Source organism: Oratosquilla oratoria, chromosome 21 (assembly GCF_046742065.1).
Source record: "Oratosquilla oratoria isolate Oo_2021 chromosome 21, ASM4674206v1, whole genome shotgun sequence".
Classification (NCBI taxonomy): domain Eukaryota; kingdom Metazoa; phylum Arthropoda; class Malacostraca; order Stomatopoda; family Squillidae; genus Oratosquilla; species Oratosquilla oratoria.
The window spans coordinates 34,083,071-34,106,024 of record NC_134797.1 but is presented as its reverse complement, the minus strand read 5'-3'; the positions used below and the strand labels follow the sequence as shown (position 1 = coordinate 34,106,024).

The window sequence follows — 22,954 nt, the reverse complement described above, 5'->3', positions numbered from 1 at the left end:
GAAAGATGAGAGGAGAGGGAAAGATGAGAGGAGAGGGAAAGATGAGAGGAGAGGGACAGAGGAGAGGGAAAGAGGAGAGGAGAGGGAAAGAGGAGAGGAGAGGGAAAGAGGAGAGGAGAGGGAAAGAGGAGAGGGAAAGATGAGAGGAGAGTGAGAGATGAGAGGAGAGGGAAAGATGAGAGGGAAAGATGAGAGAGGGAAAATGAGAGAAGAGGGAGAGATGAGAGGAGAGGGACAGATGAGAGGAGAGGGAGAGATGAGAGGAGAGGGAGAGATGAGAGGAGAGGGAGAGATGAGAGGAGAGGGAGAGATGAGAGGAGAGGGAGAGATGAGAGGAGAGGGAGAGATGAGAGGAGAGGGAGAGATGAGAGGACAGGGAGAGATGAGAGGACAGGGAGAGATGAGAGGACAGGGAGAGATGAGAGGACAGGGAGAGATGAGAGGAGAGGAAGAGATGAGAGGAGAGGGAGAGATGAGAGGAGAGGGAGAGATGAGAGGAGAGGGAGAGATGAGAGGAGAGGGAGAGATGAGAGGAGAGAAGAGGAAGAGAGGAGAGTTAGAGAGGAGAGGGAGAGATGAGATGAGAGGAGAGGGAGAGAGGAGAGGGAGAGAGGAGAGGGAGAAAGGAGTGGGAGAGTGGAGTGGGAGAGAGGAGAGGGAGAAAGGAGTGGGAGAGTGGAGTGGGAGAGAGGAGAGGGAGAGAGGAGAGGGAGAGAGGTGTGGGAGAGAGGTGTGGGAGAGAGGAGTGGGAGAGAGGAAGGGGAGAGAGGAGAGGAAAAGGGGAGAGGGAGAGAGGAGAGGGAGAGAGTAGAGAGGAGAGGGAGAGAGGAGAGGGAGAGAGGAGAGGGAGAGAGAAGAGGAAGGGGAGTGAGGAGAGGGAGTGAGGAGAGGGAGTGACGAGAGGGAGAGGGAGAGAGGAGAGGGAGAGAGGAGAGGGAAAGATGAAAGGAGAGGGAAAGATGAGAGTAGAGGGAATGATGAGAGGGAGGCAGAAGAGGGAGAGGTGAGAGGGAGGCAGAAGAGGGAGAGGTGAGAGGGAGGCAGAAGAGGGAGAGGTGAGAGGGAGGCAGAAGAGGGAGAGGTGAGAGGGAGGCAGAAGAGGGAGATGTGAGAGGAAGGCAGAAGAGGGAGAGGTGAGAGGAAGGCAGAAAAGGGAGAGAGGAGAGGGAGGCAGAAGAGGGAGAGAGGAGAGGGAGGCAGAAGAGGGAGAGAGGAGAGGGAGGCAGAAGAGGGAGAGAGGAGAGGGAGGCAGAGGAGGGAGAGAGGAGAGGGAGGCAGAGGAGGGAGAGAGGAGAGGGAGGCAGAGGAGGGAGAGAGGAGAGGGAGGCAGAGGAGGGAGAGAGGAGAGGGAGGCAGAGGAGGGAGAGAGGAGAGGGAGGCAGAAGAGGGAGACAGGGAAGAGGGAAGCAGAAGTGGGAGGAGGGAGAATGAGGCAGAAGGAGGAGAGAGACGGAGAGAGAAGGAGGTAGAAGAGGGAGAGAGGAAAGGGGGAGGAGTGAAGGAGAGAGGGGGAGGAGAGAGGGGGAAAGGAGAGAGGGGGAGAGAAGAGAGGGGGAGAGAAGAGAGGGGGGAGAGAAGAGAGGGGGGAGAGAAGAGAGGGGGGAGAGAAGAGAGTGGTGAGAGAAGAGGGGAGAGAGAAGAGAGGGAGAGAGAGAAGAGAGGGGGGAGAGGAGAGAGGGGGAGAGAAGAGAGGGGAGAGAGAAGAGAGGGGAGAGAGAAGAGAGGGGAGAGAGAAGAGAGGGGAGAGAGAAGAGAGGGGAGATGGAGAGAGAGAGGGGAAAGGGAGAGAGAGGAGAGGGGAAAGGGAGAGAGAGAGGAGAGGGGAAGGGAGAGAGAGAGGTGAGGGGAAGGGAGAGAGGAGGTGGGGAAAGGGAGAGAGAGAGGAGAGGGGAAAGGGAGAGAGAGAGGAGAGGGGAAAGGGAGAGAGAGAGGAGAGGGGAAAGGGAGAGAGAGAGGAGAGGGGAAAGGGAGAGAGAGAGGAGAGGGGAAAGGGAGAGAGAGAGAGGAGAGGGGAAAGGGAGAGAGAGAGGAGAGTGGAAAGGGAGAGAGAGAGGAGAATGGAAAGGGAGAGAGAGAGGAGAGTGGAAAGGGAGAGAGAGGAGAGGGTAAAGGGAGAGAGAGGAGAGGGGAAAGGGAGAGAGAGGAGAGGGGAAAGGGAGAGAGAGGAGAGGGGAAAGGGAGAGAGAGGAGAGGGGAAAGGGAGAGAGAGGAGAGGGGAAAGCGAGAGAGAGGAGAGGGGAAAGGGAGAGAGAGGAAAGAGAGAGAAGAGGGGAAAGTGAGAGAGAGGAGAGAGGAAAGAGAGAAGAGGGGAAAGGGAGAGAGAGGAGAGAGGAAAGGGAGGGAGAGAGAGGAGAGGGAAAAGAGAGAGAGAGAGAGAGAGGAGAGGGGAGAGGGGAGAGACGAAAGGGGAGACAGAGACGAAAGGGGAGAGATGAGGGGAGAGAGCGACGAGGGGGGGAAAGCGACGAGGGTGGAGAGAGCGAGAGAGAGAGAGAGAGAGAGGAAAGAGAGAGAGGAGAGGGGAAAGAGGAGAGAGAGGAGAGGGGAGAGAGAGGAGAGGGGAGAGAGAGGAGAGGGGAGAGAGAGGAGAGGGGAGAAAGAGGAGAGAGGAGAGGGGAGAGAGAGGAGAGGGGAGAGAGAGGAGAGGGGAGAGAGAGAAGGGAAGAGAGAGGAGAGGGGAAGAGAGAGGAGAGGGGAAGAGAGAGGAGAGGGGAAGAGAGAGGAGAGGGGAAGAGAGAGGAGAGGGGAAGAGAGAGGAGAGGGGAAGAGAGAGGAGAGGGGGAGAGAGATGAGAGGGGGAGAGGGGAGAGGGGGAGAGGGGGAGAGGGGAGAGGGGGAGAGAGAGGAGAGGGGAAGAGAGAGGAGAGGGGAAGAGAGAGAGGAGAGGGGAAGAGAGAGGAGAGGGGAAGAGAGAGGAGAGGGGAAGAGAGAGGAGAGGGGAAGAGAGAGGAGAGGGGAAGAGAGAGGAGAGGGGAAGAGAGAGGAGAGGGGAGGTGGAGAGAGGAGAGGGGAGGTGGAGAGAGGAGAGGGGAGGTGGAGAGAGGAGAGGGGAGGTGGAGAGAGGAGAGGGGAGGTGGAGAGAGGAGAGGGGAGGTGGAGAGAGGAGAGGGGATGTGGCGAGAGAGGAGAGGGGATGTGGCGAGAGAGGAGGGGAGGTGGAGAGAGAGGAGAGGGGAGGTGGAGAGAGAGGAGAGGGGAGGTGGAGAGAGAGGAGAGGGGAGGTGGAGAGAGAGGAGAGGGAAGGTGGAGAGAGAGGAGAGGGGAGGTGGAGAGAGAGGAGAGGGGAGGTGGAGAGAGAGGAGAGGGGAGGTGGAGAGAGAGGAGAGGGGAGGTGGAGAGAGAGGAGAGGGGAGGGTGGAGAGAGAGAGGAGAGGGAGGTGGAGAGAGAGGAGAGGGGAGGTGGGAGAGAGAGGAGAGGGTGAGGTGGGAGAGAGAGGAGAGGGGTGGTGGAGAGAGAGGAGAGGGGAGGTGGAGAGAGAGGAGAGGGGAGGTGGAGAGAGAGAAAAGGGGGAAGGTGGAGAGAGAGGAGAGGGGAGGTGGAGAGAGAGGAGAGGGGAGGTGGAGAGAGAGGAGAGGGGAGGTGGAGAGAGAGGAGAGGGGAGGTGGAGAGAGAGGAGAGGGGAGGTGGAGAGAGAGGAGAGGGGAGGTGGAGAGAGAGGAGAGGGGAGGTGGAGAGAGAGGAGAGGGTTAGGGGAGAGAGAGGATGAGGGGAGGTGGAGAGAGAGAGGAGAGGGGAGGTGGAGAGAGAGGACGAGGGGGAGGTGGAAGAGAGAGGGGATGGGGAGAGAGGAGAAGTGGAGACAGGGGAGGTGGAGAGAGAGGAGAGGGGAGGTGGAGAGAGAGGAGAGGGGAGGGGGAGAGAGAGGAGAGGGGAGGGGGAGAGAGAGGAGAGGGGAGGGGGAGAGAGAGGAGAGGGGAGGGGGAGAGAGAGGGGAGGGGGAGAGAGAGGAGAGGGGGAGAGAGAGGAGATGGGGAGAGAGAGGAGAGGGGAAGAGAGAGGAGAGGGCGAGAGAGAGGAGAGGGGGAGAGATAGGAGGGGGGAGAGATAGGAGGCGGGAGAGAGAGGAGAGGGGAGAGAGAGGAGAGGGGAGAGAAAGGAGAGGGGAGAGAGAGGAGAGGGGAGAGAGAGGAGAGGGGAGAGAGAGGAGAGGGGGAAAGAGAGGAGAGGGGGAGAGAGGAGAGGGGGAGAGAGGATAGGGGGAGAGGAGAGGGGGAGAGGAGAGGGGGAAAGGAGAGGGGGGAGAGAGAGGAGAGGGAGAGAGAGGAGAGGGAGAGAGAGGAGAGGGAGAGAGAAGAGAGGGAGAGAGGAGAGGGGGAGAGAGAGGAGAGGGGGAGAGAGAGAGGGGGAGAGAGGAGAAGGGGAGAGAGAGGAGAGGAGGAGAGAGGAGAGGGGGAGAGAGGAGAGGGGGAGAGAGGAGAGGGGAAGAGATGAGAGAGGAGAGGGGGAGAGAGGAGAGAGGAGAGGGGGAGAGAGAGGAGAGGAGAGGGGGAGAGAGGAGAGGGGGAGAGGGGTGGGGAGAGAGGGGTGGGGAGAGGGGGAGAGGGGTGGGGAGAGGGGAAGGGGAAGGAGAGGAGAGAGGGGAAGGAGACGGGAGAGGGAAGGGGGAAAGGGGAGGGAGAAGGGTGAGAGGGGAGGGGGAAGGGTGAGAGGGGAGGGGGAGAGGGGAGGGGGAGAGGGGAAGGGGAGAGGGGAGGGGGAGAGGGGAGGGGGAGAGGGGAGGGGGAGAGGGGAGGGGGAGAGGGGAGAGGAGGGGGAGAGGAAGGGATAAATGAGGAGAAAGAAAAAGGGATAGGTGCAAGAAGATATAAGGGGTTGGGTCGATGATTGGGTAGATGAGGGGAAAGATGAGGATAGAGATGAGGATAGAGATGAGGAGAGAGATGAGGAGAGAGATGAGGGGAGAGATGGGGAGATAAAGAGATGAAGATATGTGAAGAGAGATGAGGGGGGATGTAGTGTTAAAGGAGAGGGAAGGAGAGGAAAAAACAGAGAAGAAAGGGAAAGAAGAACGAAAAGACAGGAAGGTAAGAAGTGGAGAGAGTGAGAAAAGGAGGATGAGGAAGGGGAAGGAGACAGCGGGTAAAGAGGGGAAGTTTGGGAAGAGGGAGGGGGGAGGGGGGAAGAGGGAGGGGGGAGGGGGGAAGAGGGAGGGGGGAGGGGGGAGGAGGAGGAGGCAAAAAGGAGGGAGAATGGGGAGGGGAGAGTGGAAAGCTGGGAGAATGTGGAGGAGGAGGAGTGAGGGAAGGCGGGAGAGGACGAGGGGAAGAGGGGAGAGGTGGGGTAGATAGGAAGAAGAGAGGGGAGCGAGAAGTGCAGATGGAAATGGGAGGGTCTGTACGAAGGAGGGGAAATAATGGGGAGAAACGTGGGAGGATACAGACAAATTGGGGACAGAAAACTGGGGGGACAGGAGGAGAGGACAGGAGGGGGACAGGAGTGGAAAGGAAGAAGAGCGAGGAGGTAGAATAGGAAGAGAAAAGAGGGAGAGGAAGGAATGAGATGATGGAGAGAGGGGATTGAGCGAGAAGAGGAAGAGAGAGGATGGAAAGAGAGAGAGAGAAGGGAGGAGAGAGAGATGGGAGAGAGAGGGGAGAGAGACAAAGAAGAGGAAGAGAGGAGGAGAGAGGAGGGAGAGAGGAGGGAGGGAAGGTGGGAGTGAGGGAAGCTTGCACTGTGAGTGAGTGAGTGAGTGAGTGAGTGAGTGAGAGGGAGGGAGGGAGGGAAGGAGGGAGTGAGTGAGTGAGGGAGGGAGGGAGGGAAGGAGGGAGAGAGGAAGGGAAGGAGGGAAGGAGGGAGGGAGAGAGACAGAGCGAGAGGAGAGAAAGAGGGAGAGAGGAAGGAGAGAGAGAGAGAGGAGGGAGAGAGGAAGGAGAGAGAGGAGGGAGAGAGAGAGAGGAGGGAGAGAGAGAGGAGGGAGAGAGAGAGAGGAGGGAGAGAGAGAGAGAGAGAGAGAGGAGGGAGAGAGAGAGAGAGAGAGGAGGGAGAGAGAGAGAGAGAGAGAGAGGAGGGAGAGAGAGAGAGGAGGGAGAGAGAGAGAGAGGAGGGAGAGAGAGAGAGAGAGGAGGGAGAGAGAGAGAGAGGAGGGAGAGAGAGAGAGGAGGGAGAGAGAGAGAGGAGGGAGAGAGATAGAGAGAGGAGGGAGAGAGATAGAGAGAGGAGGGAGAGAGATTGAGGAGAGAGATAGAGGAGGGAGGAAGAAATAGAGGAGCGAGAGATAGAGGAGGGAGGGAGAGACAGGATGGAAGGAGAGGGAGAGAGAGAAAGAGAGGAGGGAGAGAGAAAGAGAGAAGGGAGAGAGAGAGAGGGAGAGAGAGAGAGGGAGAGAGAGAGAGGGAGAGAGAGAAGGGAGAGAGAGAGAGAGAGGAGGGAGGGAGAGTGAAAGAAACAGAGAGAGACGAGTGAGAGAGAGGAGGGAAAGAGAGAAGGGAGGGAGGGTGGGAGAGAGAAGTGAAGAGAGAGGGACAGAGAAGTGAGGAGGGAGGGGGAGAGAAGTGAGGAGGGAGGGGGAGAGAAGTGAGGAGGGAGGGGGAGAGAGGGAGGGAGGGAGGGGGGGGAGAGAGGGGGGAGGGGGAGAGAGGGGAGGGAGGGGGAGAGAAGTGAGGAGGGAGGGGAGAGAAGTGAGGAGGGAGGGGGAGAGAAGAGGGGAGGGAGGGGGGGGGGGGGGGGGGGGGGGGGGGGGGGGAGGGGAGGGAGAGAGGGAGGGGGGGGAGAGAAGGGAGGGGAGGGGGAGAGAAGGGAGGGGAGGGGGAGAGAAGGGAGGGGAGGGGGAGAGAAGGGAGGGGGAGGAAAGTGAAGAGAAAGGAAGAGAGAAGTGAGGAGAGAGGGAAAGAGAAGTGAGGAGGGAGGTGGAGAGAAGTGAGGAGGGAGGGGGAGAGAAGTTAGGAGGGATGGGGAGAGAAGTGAGGAGGGAGGGGGAGAGAAGGAGGAGGGAGGAGGGAGAGAGGGAGGAGGGAGGGGGAGAGAGGGAGGACGGAGGGGGAGAGAAGGGAGGGGGAGGGGGAGGAGGGGAGGGGGAGGAGGGAGAAGGGAGGAGGGGGGAGAGGAGGGAGGGGGGAGAGGAGGGAGGGGGAGAGAAGTGAGGAGGGAGGGGGAGAGAAGGGAGGAGGGAGGGGTAGAGAAGGGAGGAGGGAGGGGGAGAGAAGGGAGGAGGGAGGGGGAGAGAAGTGAGGAGGGAGGGGGAGAGAAGGGAGGAGGGAGGGGGAGAGAAGGGAGGAGGGAGGGGGAGAGAAGGGAGGAGGGAGGGGGAGAGAAGGGAGGAGGAAGAGGAGGAGGAGGAGGGAGGGGGAGAGAAGGGAGGAGGGAGGGGGAGAGAAGGGAGGAGGGTGGGGGAGAGAAGGGAGAGGAGGGAGGGGGAGAGAAGGGAGGAGGGAGGGGGAGAGAAGGGAGGGGGAGAGAAGGGAGGAGGAGAGGAGGAGGGAGGGGGAGGGAAGGGAGGGAGAGAGGAGGAGGGAGGGGGAGAGAAGGGAGGGAGGGGGAGAGAAGGGAGGGAGAGAGGAGGAGGGAGGGGAGAGAAGTGAGGAGGGAGGGGAGAGAAGGGAGGAGGAAGGGAGAGAGAGACAGAGGTGAGGGAGGGAGAGGGGAGAGAGGGAGGGAGAGGGGAGAGAGGGAGGGAGAGGGGAGAGAGGGAGGGAGAGGGGAGAGAGGGAGGGAGAGGGGGAGAGAGAGGGCAGGGGGAGAGAGAGGGCAGGGGGAGAGAGAGGGCAAGGGGAGAGAGAGGGCAAGGGGAGAGAGAGGGCAGGAGAGAGAGAGGGCAGGGGAGAGAGAGGGGAGGGGAGAGAGAGGGGAGAGAGGGGAGAGAGAGGGGAGAGAGAGGGGAGGGAGGGAGAGAGGAAGGAGAGAGAAAGAGGAGGGGAGAGAGAAAGGAGAGAGAAAGAGAGGAGGGGAGAGGGGGAGAGAGAAAGGAGGGAGACAGAGAAAGGAGGGCAAGAGAAAGGAGGGAGAGAGAAAGGAGGGAGGGAGGAAGAGAGATGAGAAAGAGAAGGAAGGGGAGATCATAAAGAAGAGATTGGAGGGAGAGAACTGAATAGAAGGGGAGAGGAGAGGGAAAGGAGGGAGAAAGGAAAGGGAAAAGAGGGGAAGGGGTAGAGAGAAGAGAGAAGGCTGAGAAAGGGAGGGTAAGGAAGGATAGAGGGGAAAAGAAGGAAGGGGAGAGAAAGGGGAAGGGGAGAGGAGGGGGAAGGGGAGAGGAGGGGGAAGGGGAGAGGAGGGGGAAGGGGAGAGGAGGGGGAAGGGGAGAGGAGGGGGAAGGGGAGAGGAGGGGGAAGGGGAGAGGAGGGGGAAGGGGAGAGGAGGGGGAGGGGCAGAGGAGGGGGAAGGGCAGAGGAGGGGGAAGGGCAGAGGAGGGGGAGGGGCAGGAGGGGGAGGGGCAGGAGGGGGAAGGGGAGAGCAGGGGAAAGGGGAGAGGAGGGGGAAGGGCACAGGAGGGGGAAGGGCACAGAAGGGGGAAGGGCACAGGAGGGGGAAGGGCACAGAAGGGGGAAGGGCACAGGAGGGGGAAGGGGGAGAGGTGGGGGAAGGGGGAGGAGGAGGAGCAGAGAGGAAGAAGAGGGTGGAGGGAAAAGAGAAGAAGGGAGGGGACGGGTAAGGGAGGAGTGTGGAAATGTAAGGAGAGGGTAGGGGGAGGAGGGGGAGAGAAGATGGGTAGGAGGTGGAGTGGAGGAGGGGGAGAAAGGAAAGTGAGAGAGGGGGAGAGAGAGGGAGAGAGAGAAGAGAGAGAGAGAGAGGAGAGGGGGAGAGAGGAGAGGGGGAGAGAGGAGAGGGGGAGAGGAGAAGGGGAGAGAGGAGAGGGGGAGAGAAGAGGGGGAGAGAGGGGAAAGGGAAAATTGTGGGAGAAAGGGGAGAAGGAGAGTGGAGAAGGGAGAGGGAGAGTGGAGAAGGGAGAGGGAGAGTGTGAGAGGAGAGGAGGAAAGGAGAGGGTATGGAAAAGGGGGAGGGGGAGAGGGGAGTGGAAGAAGGGCGTGGAGAGAAAGGAGGGGGAGAGCTGGGAAGAGGTGGGGAGAGAATGGGGAGAGTGGAGGGGAATAATTGGGATAAGAGTGGAGAAGAGTGGAGGAGAGAATAAGGAGAATGGAGAGAATGGAGAGAATGGAGAGAGTAGAGAGAGTGGAGGGGGAGGGAGAGAGAGGAGGGGAGAGGAAGACGAGAAGAGGGGGGAAGAAAGGTGGGAACAGGAAGTAGAGAGATATGGTGGAGAATGTTGGCGGAGAGAGAAGAGGAAAGGAGAAAAGGAGGAAAGGGGAGAGAGAAGAGGGAAGAGAAGCGAGTGGGAAGGGAGAGAGAAGAAGAGGAAGGGAGAGGAGGGAAGAGAGTGTTATTAGGAGGGAGAGAAAAGGCGAGGGGAGGAAAGGAGACGAAGATGGGAAAGTGGAGAGAACACTTTTCATGTAACCACACACCATATCAACAAATCAAATATTTGGTATTCACGATTTTTATCCAAGGCAATGTCAGAAACACACAACAAAAGAACAAACTAATATATCAGCAAGTTATGTAACGCACATCTAATGAACACTGAACTGAGTAACGTGTCGTTAACACCGTAGGCATTACTGGGTAACTTATTCTATAGACAAGAAAATGTAGCAGTTGGAAAGTGCACCTATCTATTCAGCGCCATCTGAAACTTAGTACCTCGATTATATCTATACTCCCTAACCCATCTTAAAACCTAGTCATCCAATCCTTCTCCTTCTTACTATGGTATGTCTATTCATCAATGACGCTTTTATTTGAGTCGGTTTACAACCGTTATTCCTGGAGTATGGTTGGGCTTTGTCGTCTTCATCAATGTTCAGTCTCCTTAACCGTTACTTTCAAACTTCTTTAGGAAGACGACGAGGTATGTCTAGTGAATTGTGTACTTATAAAAGAAAAATGCCAAACTCCTCGCAGATATCATCTATTAGATAAACAAATCATTCACCTAGACAAAAGAGGCAGAAACGCAGCCAAGTGTATCGATTTTATACAAAACAAAACACATATTCTAGTGGTTATCATTACATTTTGATCAAGATGGTGATGTCATCACTAATGTCAAACGAGATGGTAGGCTGTATTAATGTTTCTGCTTGTTTGAGAGTGCCGTTTCTAAGGCGTCCAATACAGTAAATAAAGTGCTTTCTAATATACCCAGAGGGATGTAGTTTACTAGCGTTTTTATCATCGTGGATAATCTCGCAAGACACACCCAGAAGTATGTGCAGTGTATTGTGTGTTCATTTGTGGAGCTGAGCAAGGCTGTTCTCTGTACTTACCATGACAGACGAGCAGCTCCGACAGGAAGACTAGCACTTTAGTATCGACAAATCCACTTTCTTCGGTTTCCTTATGTTCACAACACAAGAAACAATCTCAAAACACAAACTACTTATCAAAGTATCACAATAATAACGCACACACTCGTAAACATACACAGACAAGAATATATACTCTCAGGCGTTTTTGAGATAAATAACGTTATTGATACCCTATGCCTAACTTTTTCCACGCGGGAAGGTTTGAGACTCAAAGTTCGGAACTTCGGAATCAGTGTTGATAATAGTAAGCTGACTCCTCCCATTATTGTACGACGTAAAAATAAGACGACATCTGATTGGCCGTCAGAGTCGTCGTTTGTCGTCCTTTGGCGAATCATGAAGCTCGACATGATACAAACACGACTGGTTATTGTATCTTGAAGTGCTTGTTGTGCACGTTAACAACGGCCAACGACCATTTCGGATGGCGCTACTACAGATTTTTAGTTGGTGGTTTCATATGGCAGCAGTCTTGAGCGAAAAAAAAAAACGGGCAGTCTAAATTGTGGAAACTTGGAAAAAGTGATACGATTTATGTTTTTTTTATAGGTGGTTTTTATCAAATAATCACCTTGGGCAAGATGATACCATCGTTATTTGTCTGGTTGTCGTCAGATTATATTATTAAATAGGTGTGTGCTGTGTGTGAGGGGGAGTCCACGGTCCTAGTGACCAACCTAGGAAACGCGGTAGGGTTTGTAATGTAAATATACACATTGAGAATGTGTCATCACATTATGTGACTTAAACACCGTTTTACTTCATTGGAGTTGTGCAGACATGTGTACAGGCTGTGACCGAGACCACAAATCCTCGGAATTACTGGGATAGTCTTTTTTTTTATGAATGACAACGTTACTGAATTAGAGGTCGCTTGTGTTTATGATATCTTTGATGTCAAAATGCTACACATATTTGCCTCTTTGTCTGACAAGTAATTTTAAATACAAAATATTTCGTATTCTTATATTTTATACGTTTCATATATTGTATCTTATATGTATCTTTGTATATATATTATGTTTCATATATTCACTATGTAGTTCAGAAAACACAAAACGAATTATCAAACTAACCATTGCTCTTTATGTTTTTCACATGCTCTCTCTCTCTCTCTCTCTCCTCCTCCTCCTCCAACTAGCCGTAACATTTCTTTCACATTATGTTCCTGACCTGACAAACACAACTCCTTACCGCTCAATTAAATCCTTCAGTCTTACACTATGTTTATGTTCTGCTGTTTATAGTGGTAAATAATGTTAAAGATGATAAATACCTGACATGTGGCATATGCTGTGTATCTGTATTTACATTGTGTGTGTGTGTGTGTGTATGTATATATATATATATATATATATTATATATTAATATATATATATATATTATATATATTATATTGTCTGAAATAATCTTATATATATTATATATATATATGTATATATATATATATATATATATATATATATATATATACACACACAAAGAAATAGGGCCAAGTGAAAAAGGAAGACATAAAAGTATGGAAAAAAGAGAGAAAAGAGAAAACCAGGATGAGAGTATGCATGAATGTACCAAGTAAGACACTAACAGGATTCCATTTGACTGCAGACAACGCATCAGTGTGGTTCCTAGCGGAGGAGAGGAGGTCGAAGCCGCGAGGACGAGGAGGAGGAGGGAAGAAGTCTTACACGAAGGAGCCGCCGTTGTCACAGTCCAGCAAACTGGCAGAAGGTAGGTGTTGGCACTAGTTGTGGGCTCACATATTCATATTGAAAGAATCGAGGTTAATGGAAGAGGGTTAGCAATGAACATATATATTTTTTTCATATTCAAAATGCTGTTTCTTTCGTTACAAGTTGAATTTATTGGTACCTTGTTAACGACCAGGCAGAACGCTGACTGGAATCCAGTCGTCACGCATCGTCGGTTGCATTAGAATACCGAGCAAAGATTAGATTCACGTATGAATAAGATGATCGAGAGCGGACAGAGGACACGAGTCCTGTAAATAATAGTCTTCAAGCCATTTTCTTGTTCCCACTGAAGATGTGTTCCCAAAATAGAAGATCAGTATTCTAGAATTTGTCCTAAACGTTAATTGTGTAGTTGCTTTATTCATGATGATATAATTCCAATCATTGTCCTGTTTGATCTTCAGTAAGCAAGTGTTTCTGTCAAACTTTGTATATTTCTTTCGTATCTGTATACTTAAGAGATTTTTTTTCCTATATGTACACACATTTAGTGAGGACAAAAAAATAGTTATATTTAGGATATGTTGAGAGAACGAAAGGGACAATAAAGGAGAAAAATATTGAATTAATTCTGATTCGAGTACTACAGCATCCCTGTTGGTTGGTTTATTAACTTTTTTGACTTTTTTTCTGTTTGATTAAGTGTTGCACTGCTTTGATCTTATTTCACACTTAGATACAACTCCTCTAAGGTTGGGTACTCCTTGTCCGGTGTGGTATTTTAACCCATTCAACTCCGATGACAAGATGTCTTGTCATTTGGTCAAATAAAACAAAAAATCATAAAACACCAAAATGTTTGATCAAACACCAGAAAAATATGACGTCAGTCCTCGCTTCGCTGCGAGCGAAGCGAGGATTGACGTCATATTTTTCTGGTGTTTGATCAAACATTTTGGTGTTTTATGATTTTTTGTTTTATTTGACCAAATGACAAGACATCTTGTCATCGGAGTTGAATGGGTTAAGCTGATAAACATTTCAGGTTACTTTCTTTCCTATTCACCGAATTTTGCTAGGGTTTTTCTCTAACCTCTTTTTATTTTATTTTCTATTTATTTATTTTTGCAGGAGAAGAGAGGTGGAGGATCAACGTAGCCGAGGTCGTCGAAGAGAAAAGTCAACGTCCCGAAGTGATGGCCCTCCTCCCGAAGAACGCAGCTGGTTCAGAAAGCGAGAGAAAAGTTCTTCAAGAGAGCAAGACCGAACGAGTGAAGAACGGGTTCAGGAGAAGTCCTCCAGGTGGTTTAGAAAACGAGACAAGAGTTCTTCGAGAGGGTCTTCCGATGACAAAATCATGTCTCGTGAAGGGTCCGACAAGCGGGAGAAGAGCAAGTGTCGAGACGACTCTTCGGCGACGTCCCTCAGTCGGAGACGAAGTTTGGAAAGTCAAGCCAGGTCACGGCCAATCCCGATCGAGAAGTCCGAGTCTCTGGCACGCATGCGGCTCGCCTGCCCAGACCCCGAAATCGATGTAGATGTCGGTTCTCGGAGTTCGAGCGAACACACGGTGACCCACGAGTGCCTCCGGGTTCCCGAACCGACAGTCCGGAGGCTTTCGTCACCGGAGATCGACAACACGGGTGTCATCACGGCCTCCTTGCGCATACCAGTGCCTCTCCACCAGAGCCAGGTTCCTCTGTCCTTTGCCCAAGACACCGACATCCCGTACATTGAGGACCCGAGTCTTCAGTCTTCCACTCACACCTTGACAGAACCTCCGCGCAAGGAGGTCACCAGACAGAGGTCCGGGAGCAACGACTCATATCTAGGCCAGCCTATCACCGGGACGATGAGCTTCCAGCCCCTTAACAAGAAGAGCAGTGACAAGCAGAGCCATGACTCTGTCCTCTCGTCCTCTTCAGCGGAAGTCTTCACGCTGTCGCCGTCGCTTCGCAACACTCCGTCATCAGATCACCTCTATGCCTCAGGAACTTCGTCCCCACTCAGCGGGACTGGATCACCGGCCTTGTGGCTCAGCCCCGATTCGGGTACTCCGGGTTTAACGCCTCCAAACTCCCCTCCTCCCAACTCGAAGCGGCGGGGGGAGGAGTACAGACATGGGCGTCATGCCCTCCAGTCACTTGCTCATTCCACAACGCACACATTCGGATCTAAGCCACCCACGACACCGGCGAAGGACAAAGCGGCGATGATCGCATCCACGCCGCCTTCAAAGGGCTTCGGGGTCTTCCCCATAGGGAGGTCGAAGACAGCCGATAGCATTAAGGTCGAGAAGTATATCTTGGACCTCCCAACGGGACAGACCAGTACCTTCATAAAGGCATCGACGAGCAGTGGTCACCGAGAGGAGGGTAGCGGTGGGAGCAGCGGGTCTCGCAGTAAAGAGGACGGCAGCTCGGGAGGTCGCGAAGTTCGGAGACGGGACTCGAGCAAGAAGTATTCGAGGCGGAGGTATACCGGGGAAAGGCACCAGACGGGACAACTTCCGGAACTTGCAGGGACCTCAGGCGGTGGGGAAACTTCCACCGAAGGACAGACGCAGCTATGGAAACGCTGGGAGATCATCGCCTCGGATCCAACAGAGCCAGAGACCTTCGTGTAGCTATAGAGGACCCTAGCAGCGGCAGCAGCCCCCACTCGGTACCTTCCCGCCCCTCCCCCCCCGGGTGAAGGTGGGTGGGTGACGGTGGAGGACTTAATACCCCGTGGCTTTGACGCATTTATCAAAGCCCGTGTGGTGTTGGGACGTCACACGTAGCTGCGGGGGTCCTATACATCGTCAGGGATTCAGCACCAAGCGAACTGGGACCCAACCAATTCTCCTCATGGAACACATTTAGTGGCCTTGTCCTCCTCTTTCAGGCAATCGGTTAGACTCACGGGAGGGAGGGGGTGTAGCAGTGGCAGCAGCAGCAACAGCAGCAGGATAACTCAGATCCTGAAGGTCTTCCAAGCTTCCTGAATCTCGTCAGTGGTGCAAGCGAGTGTCAGGGTTCTTTGGAGACCCTCCCCCACCAAAGGTGTTTAGGTCAAATTCACAGGGTGTTGGCGTTCGATATGAGTGATCCAGTGCTGAACGTATCACCTTATATGCTAAATAGAGCAAGATGAAGTGTTTGCTGCTGCTGCTGCCAAAGTTGTGTTACTGCCAACAAGAGCAGCCCTACTGTGCATCCATGTGTTTCACGTTCATAGGCAGCGCTAACCAAGGAACAAGTGCCATGCGCGAAACTCAAGAACCTGTGAAATAAGTATGTCAGCTGTGATGTTGCAAAAAATTATATTAATTATTACACATGTTGTTTTGTGAAGAAAATCCCTTTTATATTAAATCTCTGTACAATATGAAAACATTAATATATTTCCGATTCCGATTTATTTTCTCTATCCTTTCCATCTCTTCAAGCGACAATTTGATCTTGGCATAAAAAGAACTTGCATTACCTCTAAAAGAAAATCTATCACTAGGCTATATCACTGAAAGCATCTGCATTCCCAAAACAGACATTAAGAATTACTTGGAAAAAAATCATTTAATATTTTGTGCAATTCAAGCATAATTGAATTTGTTAGGAATATTCATATCAGTCTCTTGGGCAAAAGCTGTCAGAAATGCCAATACTATATTGAACAAAGTGACACAGCAGCTATTGTATGATTGGAGCCTAAATTTCTTGAATTTGTTACCAGTAATAATACATTGTTTTAATTTAAATATGGAAATATTTGTTGATAAATTATGCCAAAAAGCTTCTTCACCCATATAATGGAGTAAATGAAGAAAGGAAAATAAAATGCTTCATTGGTCATTGAATGGAAAAGATGTTGAGGAACCCACAGACTTTAAGTTAGATCACTTGATAAAATGCATGAGCATATAAATCCTGTTATTTAAATGAAATCCCTACATATGGCATCGGTTTGGAAGTAAGAAATGATGCTGTAGCTGTGTAGACTACATTAAGAAGAAAAGAGGGCTGGTGAGTTTGTTTCCTTTATTTGTAAGGTAAAACTGAACTGATTTTACATGCAGCCAGGAGCTAATATATATACCATGTGGGTAATTACATACATATACCAAAGGCTTTTTTCCCCCTTACATGGGAGGTAGCCAAAAGACAAGGCACAGAATCCACTCTCACTCATTCCATCCCCTACATACTCCACTCCCCTCTGCCCTCCCTCTTATCTTGGCACCTCCTGGATGATTGGTCATTCCTGCATCTTGTCCACTGCCCTGGGTCAGAAGCAGTGTCACAAGACACAGCACATCCACAGCAAGGCCACTTCATTAATTCGGTGGCTCCCCCCTCTCTGTCCCCTCAAGCAGAAAAGGAGAAGACAGGGAGAAATCCCTTTGGCTGCGTCAATTTATTTTTCATACATACTCCATTACCCACTCCCCCTCATGCATCACAGCATCATCCATACACAACCATTCTCCATTCACCCCTATCTTCTGTCCTCTCCCGTCCCTCCCCAACAGACATTCCCCTCTTTCCCAATGCCCCTTTTACCCATCCATCCATTTCATCTTAGGATGTTCCCTCATGTTCACTTCTACTGCCCCTCTTTTACTAGTCTTTTTTCACTCATTCTTTCCATGTGTCCAAACCATCCCAATACTCTTTCATCAACCCTATCTCCCAACTCCCTTTCCACCCCTGTTCTCCTCCTCACCTCCTTATTTCTCATTCTATCCAGCCTAGTAACCCCTATCATACTTCTCAGACATTTCATCTCAAACACAAATTCCTTCTCTCTTCCTCTTACTCATATGCTCCATGTTTCTGCCCCATACAGTGCTGTTGGCACAATCACTCCTTTATACAATCTCCTCTTAGCATCCATTCCCAAATGTCTATTTCTCATTACACTTTTTAATCCCCCAAGGCATTTACTCACTTCTCTCAATCTACATTCTACCTCCAGCCCCACTCCTTCCTTTCCTGCCACATTTGTACCCAAGTATCTAAAACTATCCACTTCCTCTAGTCTCTCTCCCTTAATACTCACTTCCAGTCTGCTACCACTCTCTCCCCTTGTACATCTCATCACCATACTTTTACCCACATTTATCTTCAACTTCCTTCTTTCACACACCTTCCCAAACTCAGTCACTTTCCTCAATACCTCCTCTGATCCTGCTACAAGTGCAGTGTTGTCAGCAAACAACAACTGGCTTATTTCCCACTTTTCTCCATTTTTTTTAAACCATCTCCAATCCCTGACCCACTACCCTTGCATTTAATTCCTGCACAACCCCATCCATGTATAAATTGAACAGCCAGGGTGATATAACATCCCTGATGAAGTCCCACCTTTACCTCAAACCACTCACTCTCTCCATTTCTAATTCTAACACAAGCAAGCACTACAACTCTCATAAAAACTCCTAACTGCTCTTAACAGCTTTCCTCCTATCCCATATATCTGCAAAACCTCCAATAGTGCCTTCCTGTCTACCCTGTCATAAGCCTTTTCCAGATCCATAAAAGCCCAAAATACATCCTTACCTTTTCCTATAACTTTCTCACATATCTGTCTTACCACAAAAATCTGATCTACACATCCCCTACCTGTCCTAAACCCACACTGTTCCTCACCAATTACCCCCTTTTCCTCTCCTAATCCTCTCAATCAAGACCCTCCCATAAGCCTTCCCAACTACACTCAACAAGCTGATCCCTCTGAAACTACTACACTCACACTTGTCCGCCTTTCCCTTACAAAGTGGTACTATACAGGCACTCCTCCAGCACGCTACCCTCTCTTAAACAAACATTAAATAACCTCATCAGCCAGTCCACTATAACTATACCTCCTTTTTTCCAACATTCTGCATGACATCCATCCAACGCATGTGCCTTACCTGCTTTCATCATCTTAACAGCTGCTTTCACTTCATCTTTCCTTATTTCTCCTCCATTTTCCTCACTCATTACGGTCATTTTCTTTGCGCTTCCCACTGCAACTACCTTTCCCTCCCTATCCTCCTTTACATTTAGCAACTCCCTAAAATGCTCTGCCCACCTTCCTCTCACTGCCTTCTCTTCCATTATCATTTCTCCTTCTGCACCTTTTACCTTTTCTTCTCTAGTTGATTCACCTTCTCTTCCTCTTTTAACTTCTTTCCAATACATTTTTATTACTTTCAAAATTTTATGTCAAACTCTTACCCCATTTCACATCTGCTCTCCTCTTTGCTTCCTTTATCTCATACTTTACTTCTCTTTACTTTGTACCTCACATATGATTCCCTGTCCTATTTTATAACCAATCTATGAAAGCCTGCTTCTTCTCTTCTACACCCTTCTTCGCTTCCTCATCCCACCACTCACTACCCTTGTTGTTGTTGTTGTCGTTCCCTAGACTGTCTGTCCGAGCAGTCCCGTCTCCCCAAGGAAGGCCACAGCCGAAACTGGGTTTTCCCACAAATCCTTTATAGAGTGTATGTTGTGTTGTTTGCGTGCATGATTGTGTATAAGGCAGTCTTCCATTATGTGTTGTATGGTATGGGGTGAAGTGTTACATCCTGGGCAGCTGTTCACAACACGGTCGTCCAGCCTCTTCTGGTAGCTTAGAAGTGCTGGGTGGTGACCGCATCGCAGTCTGGCCAAGTGGACTCTGTCCTTTCGTGGGAGAGAGGATTCAGAAGGGTGGATATCAGGGGGTCTGGCATGCAGCAGTGTGTTGTCTTTCAGTGTGTTAATGGAGCGGTGAGTGATATGATTATGAATATGTTTCCGGAGGCTGGTATTTGGTGGTTGTGGAGGAAGAGAAGAGAGTATCTGTGCGTAATAAAGGTCTTTGGGTGTAGTTTTAATGTTTCTTGGTGTGTGTGGGTGTTCTGCTATGTAGTGTAGCGGGTGTGATGTGTTTGTGGTGGCTGCAGCAAGTGTTTGTGTGCCTCTCATGTCGAGGTGGTCCTTGACTTTGAGGACTTTTGTTTCATGGTGTAAATGGTCTGTAGGTGATGTATTTGTGCAGCCTGTAATTGTTTTTAGGGCTTTGTTTTGTATGATTTGAAGGGTGTTGTGGTGTGTCTCACTGAGATTAGGAGCCCATGCAGGACTCGCATAATTCATCACTGAGCGTATGCATTGTTTGTATATAGTTATATTAGTTTCTTTGTTTTGTCCAAATGTTGTTCCAGTGATTGACTTAAGTGCGTTAAGTCTAGGTGTGCATTTGTTTTTTATGTTTGTGAGGTGTTGTTTGAAAGACATGGATGTATCGTATGTTACACCAAGAATTTTCGGTGTGTTTGTGTGTGGTATTAGAGTGTTGTTGATGTAGAGATGAGGTATGTATTTGTGTTCTTTTGTCCAGTTGGTGAGAAGTGTTGCTGTAGATTTGGTTGGAGCTATTTTGAGTCTGTTTGTGATGAACCATGTGTTGAGTGTGTCAAGGTAAGGCTGGATTATTTCTGCAGCTTTGTCTGTGTTACGATGTGTGCATGTGATTGTTATGTCGTCTGCGTAGGAAGAGATTTGTATTTCTGAGGTGTCTGGCGTGGGTAAGTCATGCATGTATAGATTAAATAATGTGGGGGATAGAACTGAGCCCTGTGGTACTCCGTTCTTAATGTTTCTGATGTGCGATGATTGGCCATTATATGACACATGAGCATTCCTGCCTGCCAGATAATTGGCCAGCCATCTTTTGGTGTTATTGTGCATGTCTGTGTTATATATTTTATTTGTTAGGTTGTGGCGGGGGATAGCATCAAAAGCTTTACTAATGTCCAATGTTATAAGAAGTGTTCTGTGGTGGGGCCTATCTGAATTGATGCCATCTAAAATTCTTTGTGTGAGGTTTGTCAGAAGAGTGTTTGTGGAGTGTAGTGGCCTAAAACCGTGTTGTGAGTCAGCAAGGGGAATATATGGTGTGACAAGTTTAAGTATTAGGCGTTCAATGACTTTAGAGGGGGTGCAGAGAAGTGTGATTGGGCGGTGCGATGTTGGGATTGTTGGGTCTTTGTTCGGTTTTGGAATGGTGATTATTTTACCATGCTTCCAGATGTCGGGTATAGTGTTGTGTGAATAGCTGTAGTTTGCAATGTTTGTGAGTGCGTGTATACCTTGTGGTCCAATGTGTTTTAGGTGGATGTTGCTTATGTTATCAGGGCCACAGGCAGATGAGTGCTTGAGATTATGCATTATGAGCTTTGTCTGACTGTCTATGAAGGGTGTATAGTCTGAGTCTGTGGGGAAGTCTTTCTTACGTCGAATGGTGCGTCGGTCGTCAGGGTGAGATGTAAGATGGCTCGTCTGTGCAAAATGATGTATGAGTGCGTTTGCTTGTTGTCTGTTTGAGGGTAGATTATCTGTTGTTGTGATTATTGCTGCGTGAGAGCGTGTAGTGTTAGTGTTGGATAGTGTGATGCTGTTGAGTGTTTTGTACAATTTGCTGGTGTTTGTTTTGTGATCAAGTGTATTGATAAAGTTTTGCCAATTTTGTGTTTTTTGTTCATGTATTTTATTGGCAATCACAGTGTTTAGTGTTTGTATTTGGTCTGCTATGTTTTGAGGGATAGGTGTGGGGGTATCGTGTTTAAGTGTGTCACGTTGTCTGATGAGGCCTTGGATTTCTGGTGTGAAGTTGGGGTTGTGTGATTTTCTGTTGCCTCTAGGGATGTATCTCTTGTCTGCGTTTTGTATGATTGTATTAAAAGCGTGCACAGCATTGTTTATGTTTGTGATTGGTGTACTGTTAAGTGTTTCAAAATGTTGTTCTGTCTCTTCAGTAAAGGCTTCCCAGTTAGCTCTCTTGTAATTGGTGTAAGTGTGTCTGTGGCCAGCTGGGGTGCATCTTGTTTTGGTGGTGATGATGATTGGAAGGTGGTCAGAGCCAAGGGCTCCGACCACTCTCCATGATGTTGTTGGGGTTAGGCAGGGGGAGCAAAAGGTGATATCAGGAGAGGAGGGAGTGTAGAGGGCTTGGTATGGGATATGTGTATGATTATGCGTGTTGTTCATGATAGTCAATGAGTCGAATTGAGTCTGTATATCAAGCCCTCTGTCTGTGTCAGGGTTGTCGACAAACCAGGCAGACGACTTGGCGTTGAAGTCACCACCCATGATCAGGTTGGGGATTGAGGTTAGTTGGCTGAGTTGAGGTCTGAAGGTGTTTGGAACTCTGGGGGATGATTGGGGGGGGAATGTAAATGTTAACTATTGTTAGTGTTGAATTGTTGCCTATGCGGATACGAATGGATTGGGTTTCTGTTGTGTTATCTGTGGTAGGGAGGAGAATTTTGGTTGTGGCACTTGTGTCCACAAAACAGATGGAATGGTGGATCAGGGTGATGAGTCCACCGCCATTGCCGTCAGTCCGGTCTTGTCTGATGGTGGTGTAATTATGAAATGATGGTGTTTTGTGTGAGTGTCTTAATTTTGTTTCTTGTAAAATTGCAATGTGTATGTTGTGTTGTTTAAGAAAGTGTTCAAGTTCATGTTTTTTAGTGTTAATACCGTCAATGTTGTGTTGTAATATGTTGATGTTGTGTGTTTTGTATGTGTTGTATGTTGCCGTTTGGGGTTGAGGTTGGGGTGGTAGTGGGGAAGGTGTAGGATCTGGGTCAGAGGGGGGGAAAGGAGAGATCGGGGACAAAGGAAGGGGAGTACTAATCGGGGGTAAGGGCAAAGGGAAATTGGGAGTGGGTAAGGGTGTTGGCTGTGGTTGGGGAGGTGGGATTGGGGTTACTGGAGGGCAGGTAGAACATGTCCAAGTGTTTGTGTATTGGTTTGTGTCAGCAAGTGTTGTACAAGTGAGGATGGGAGGAAATAGAACTCACTACCCTTCCTTCTATTTCCTCCCATCCTCCTTGTTCGTCACACACCATCTTTGCACATCTTATGACTCCCTCCTTGAACCATCCCCATTCCTCCTCCACTCCTAGTTCTACTCTATCCTTCACTCCCTCCCACTCCTCTCTCAGCTTCTTATACTCCTTTTCTTTCTCATTTAAGCAGTTCACTCTAAGTACCTCCCTACCTTCTGCCCTTTTCCTCTTTCTCCACCTATTCCCTACTCTCAACTTACCTTCCACCAGAAAATTATCTGATATTCCCCACTCTCTCATCCTTAACTCTCCCTACTATACGCCTGGTTACCACTATATAGTCCATTAACACTCTATCTGCCATCCTTCCATCCACCACCCTCTCCCATGTGTACTTATGCTCGACTTTCTTCCTAAACACTTTATTTGCTATCATCAACTCTCTTTCAAGACACATCTCTACTATCAGCTCTCCACCACGATTCTTTCCTATAACTCCATACTTCCCAGTCACTCTATTTCTTCATTTCCTACCCTAGCATTAAGGTCTCCCAATACAACTACATTGACATTTCTCCCCAATCCCTCTATGCACTCATTTAAATCCATCTCAAAAAGCCTCCCTTTCCTCTAACTCTTCTCACTACCAGGTCCATACGCACTTACAAAAACCCACATCTCCCTTCCCAGCTTCACCTTCATCTACATTAACCTTGAAGAAACCTCCTTCCACTCCACTACTCTTACCTATCTCTTCACTTACTAGTATAGCCACCCCTTCTCTCCCTCGTCCCCTCTTCACTCCTGAGAACCTCCCAACTACACTCCCAAACTCAATCTCGTAATTCCACTGGAATAGGTTAGGTCAAGTCAAGCAGTCGCATTGTCATAGGCAGGAATGTGTGGATAGTGCGTCAGGTCACAGTCGCATGAGTGACAATGTACATTCCATTCTGATGCCACGTGGCTGTACGGGCCATAAGGTTTGTACAATACTCCATTCTTAAAATGGTCTTGGCTTAAGATATACAAGTAAAAGGACAAATCTCAAACAGTTGTGCGGGAGAAAGAGTTCTTATAACAGTAACACATGAAACAAATACACATCTAAATTCATTTACTCTTAAGTGACCACTAGAGTAGGAAT

The 22,954-nt window shown here is 49.8% G+C and overlaps 1 protein-coding gene across 6 annotated transcripts in view; it reads left to right on the top strand.

Moving 5' to 3' along the window:
- The window catches only part of LOC143036847 (uncharacterized), a 150,164-nt gene extending 134,772 nt beyond the window's left edge, over positions 1–15,392 (top strand). For all 6 annotated transcript variants that reach the window (XM_076204691.1, XM_076204689.1, XM_076204690.1 and 3 more), the window contains 2 exons: positions 11,911–12,033; positions 13,128–15,392. In XM_076204691.1, coding sequence (XP_076060806.1) covers positions 11,911–12,033; positions 13,128–14,622 — 1,618 coding nt within the window. In that variant the 3' untranslated portion in view covers positions 14,623–15,392. The remainder of the gene's footprint in view (positions 1–11,910; positions 12,034–13,127) is intronic.
- Positions 15,393–22,954: the final 7,562 nt, after the last annotated feature.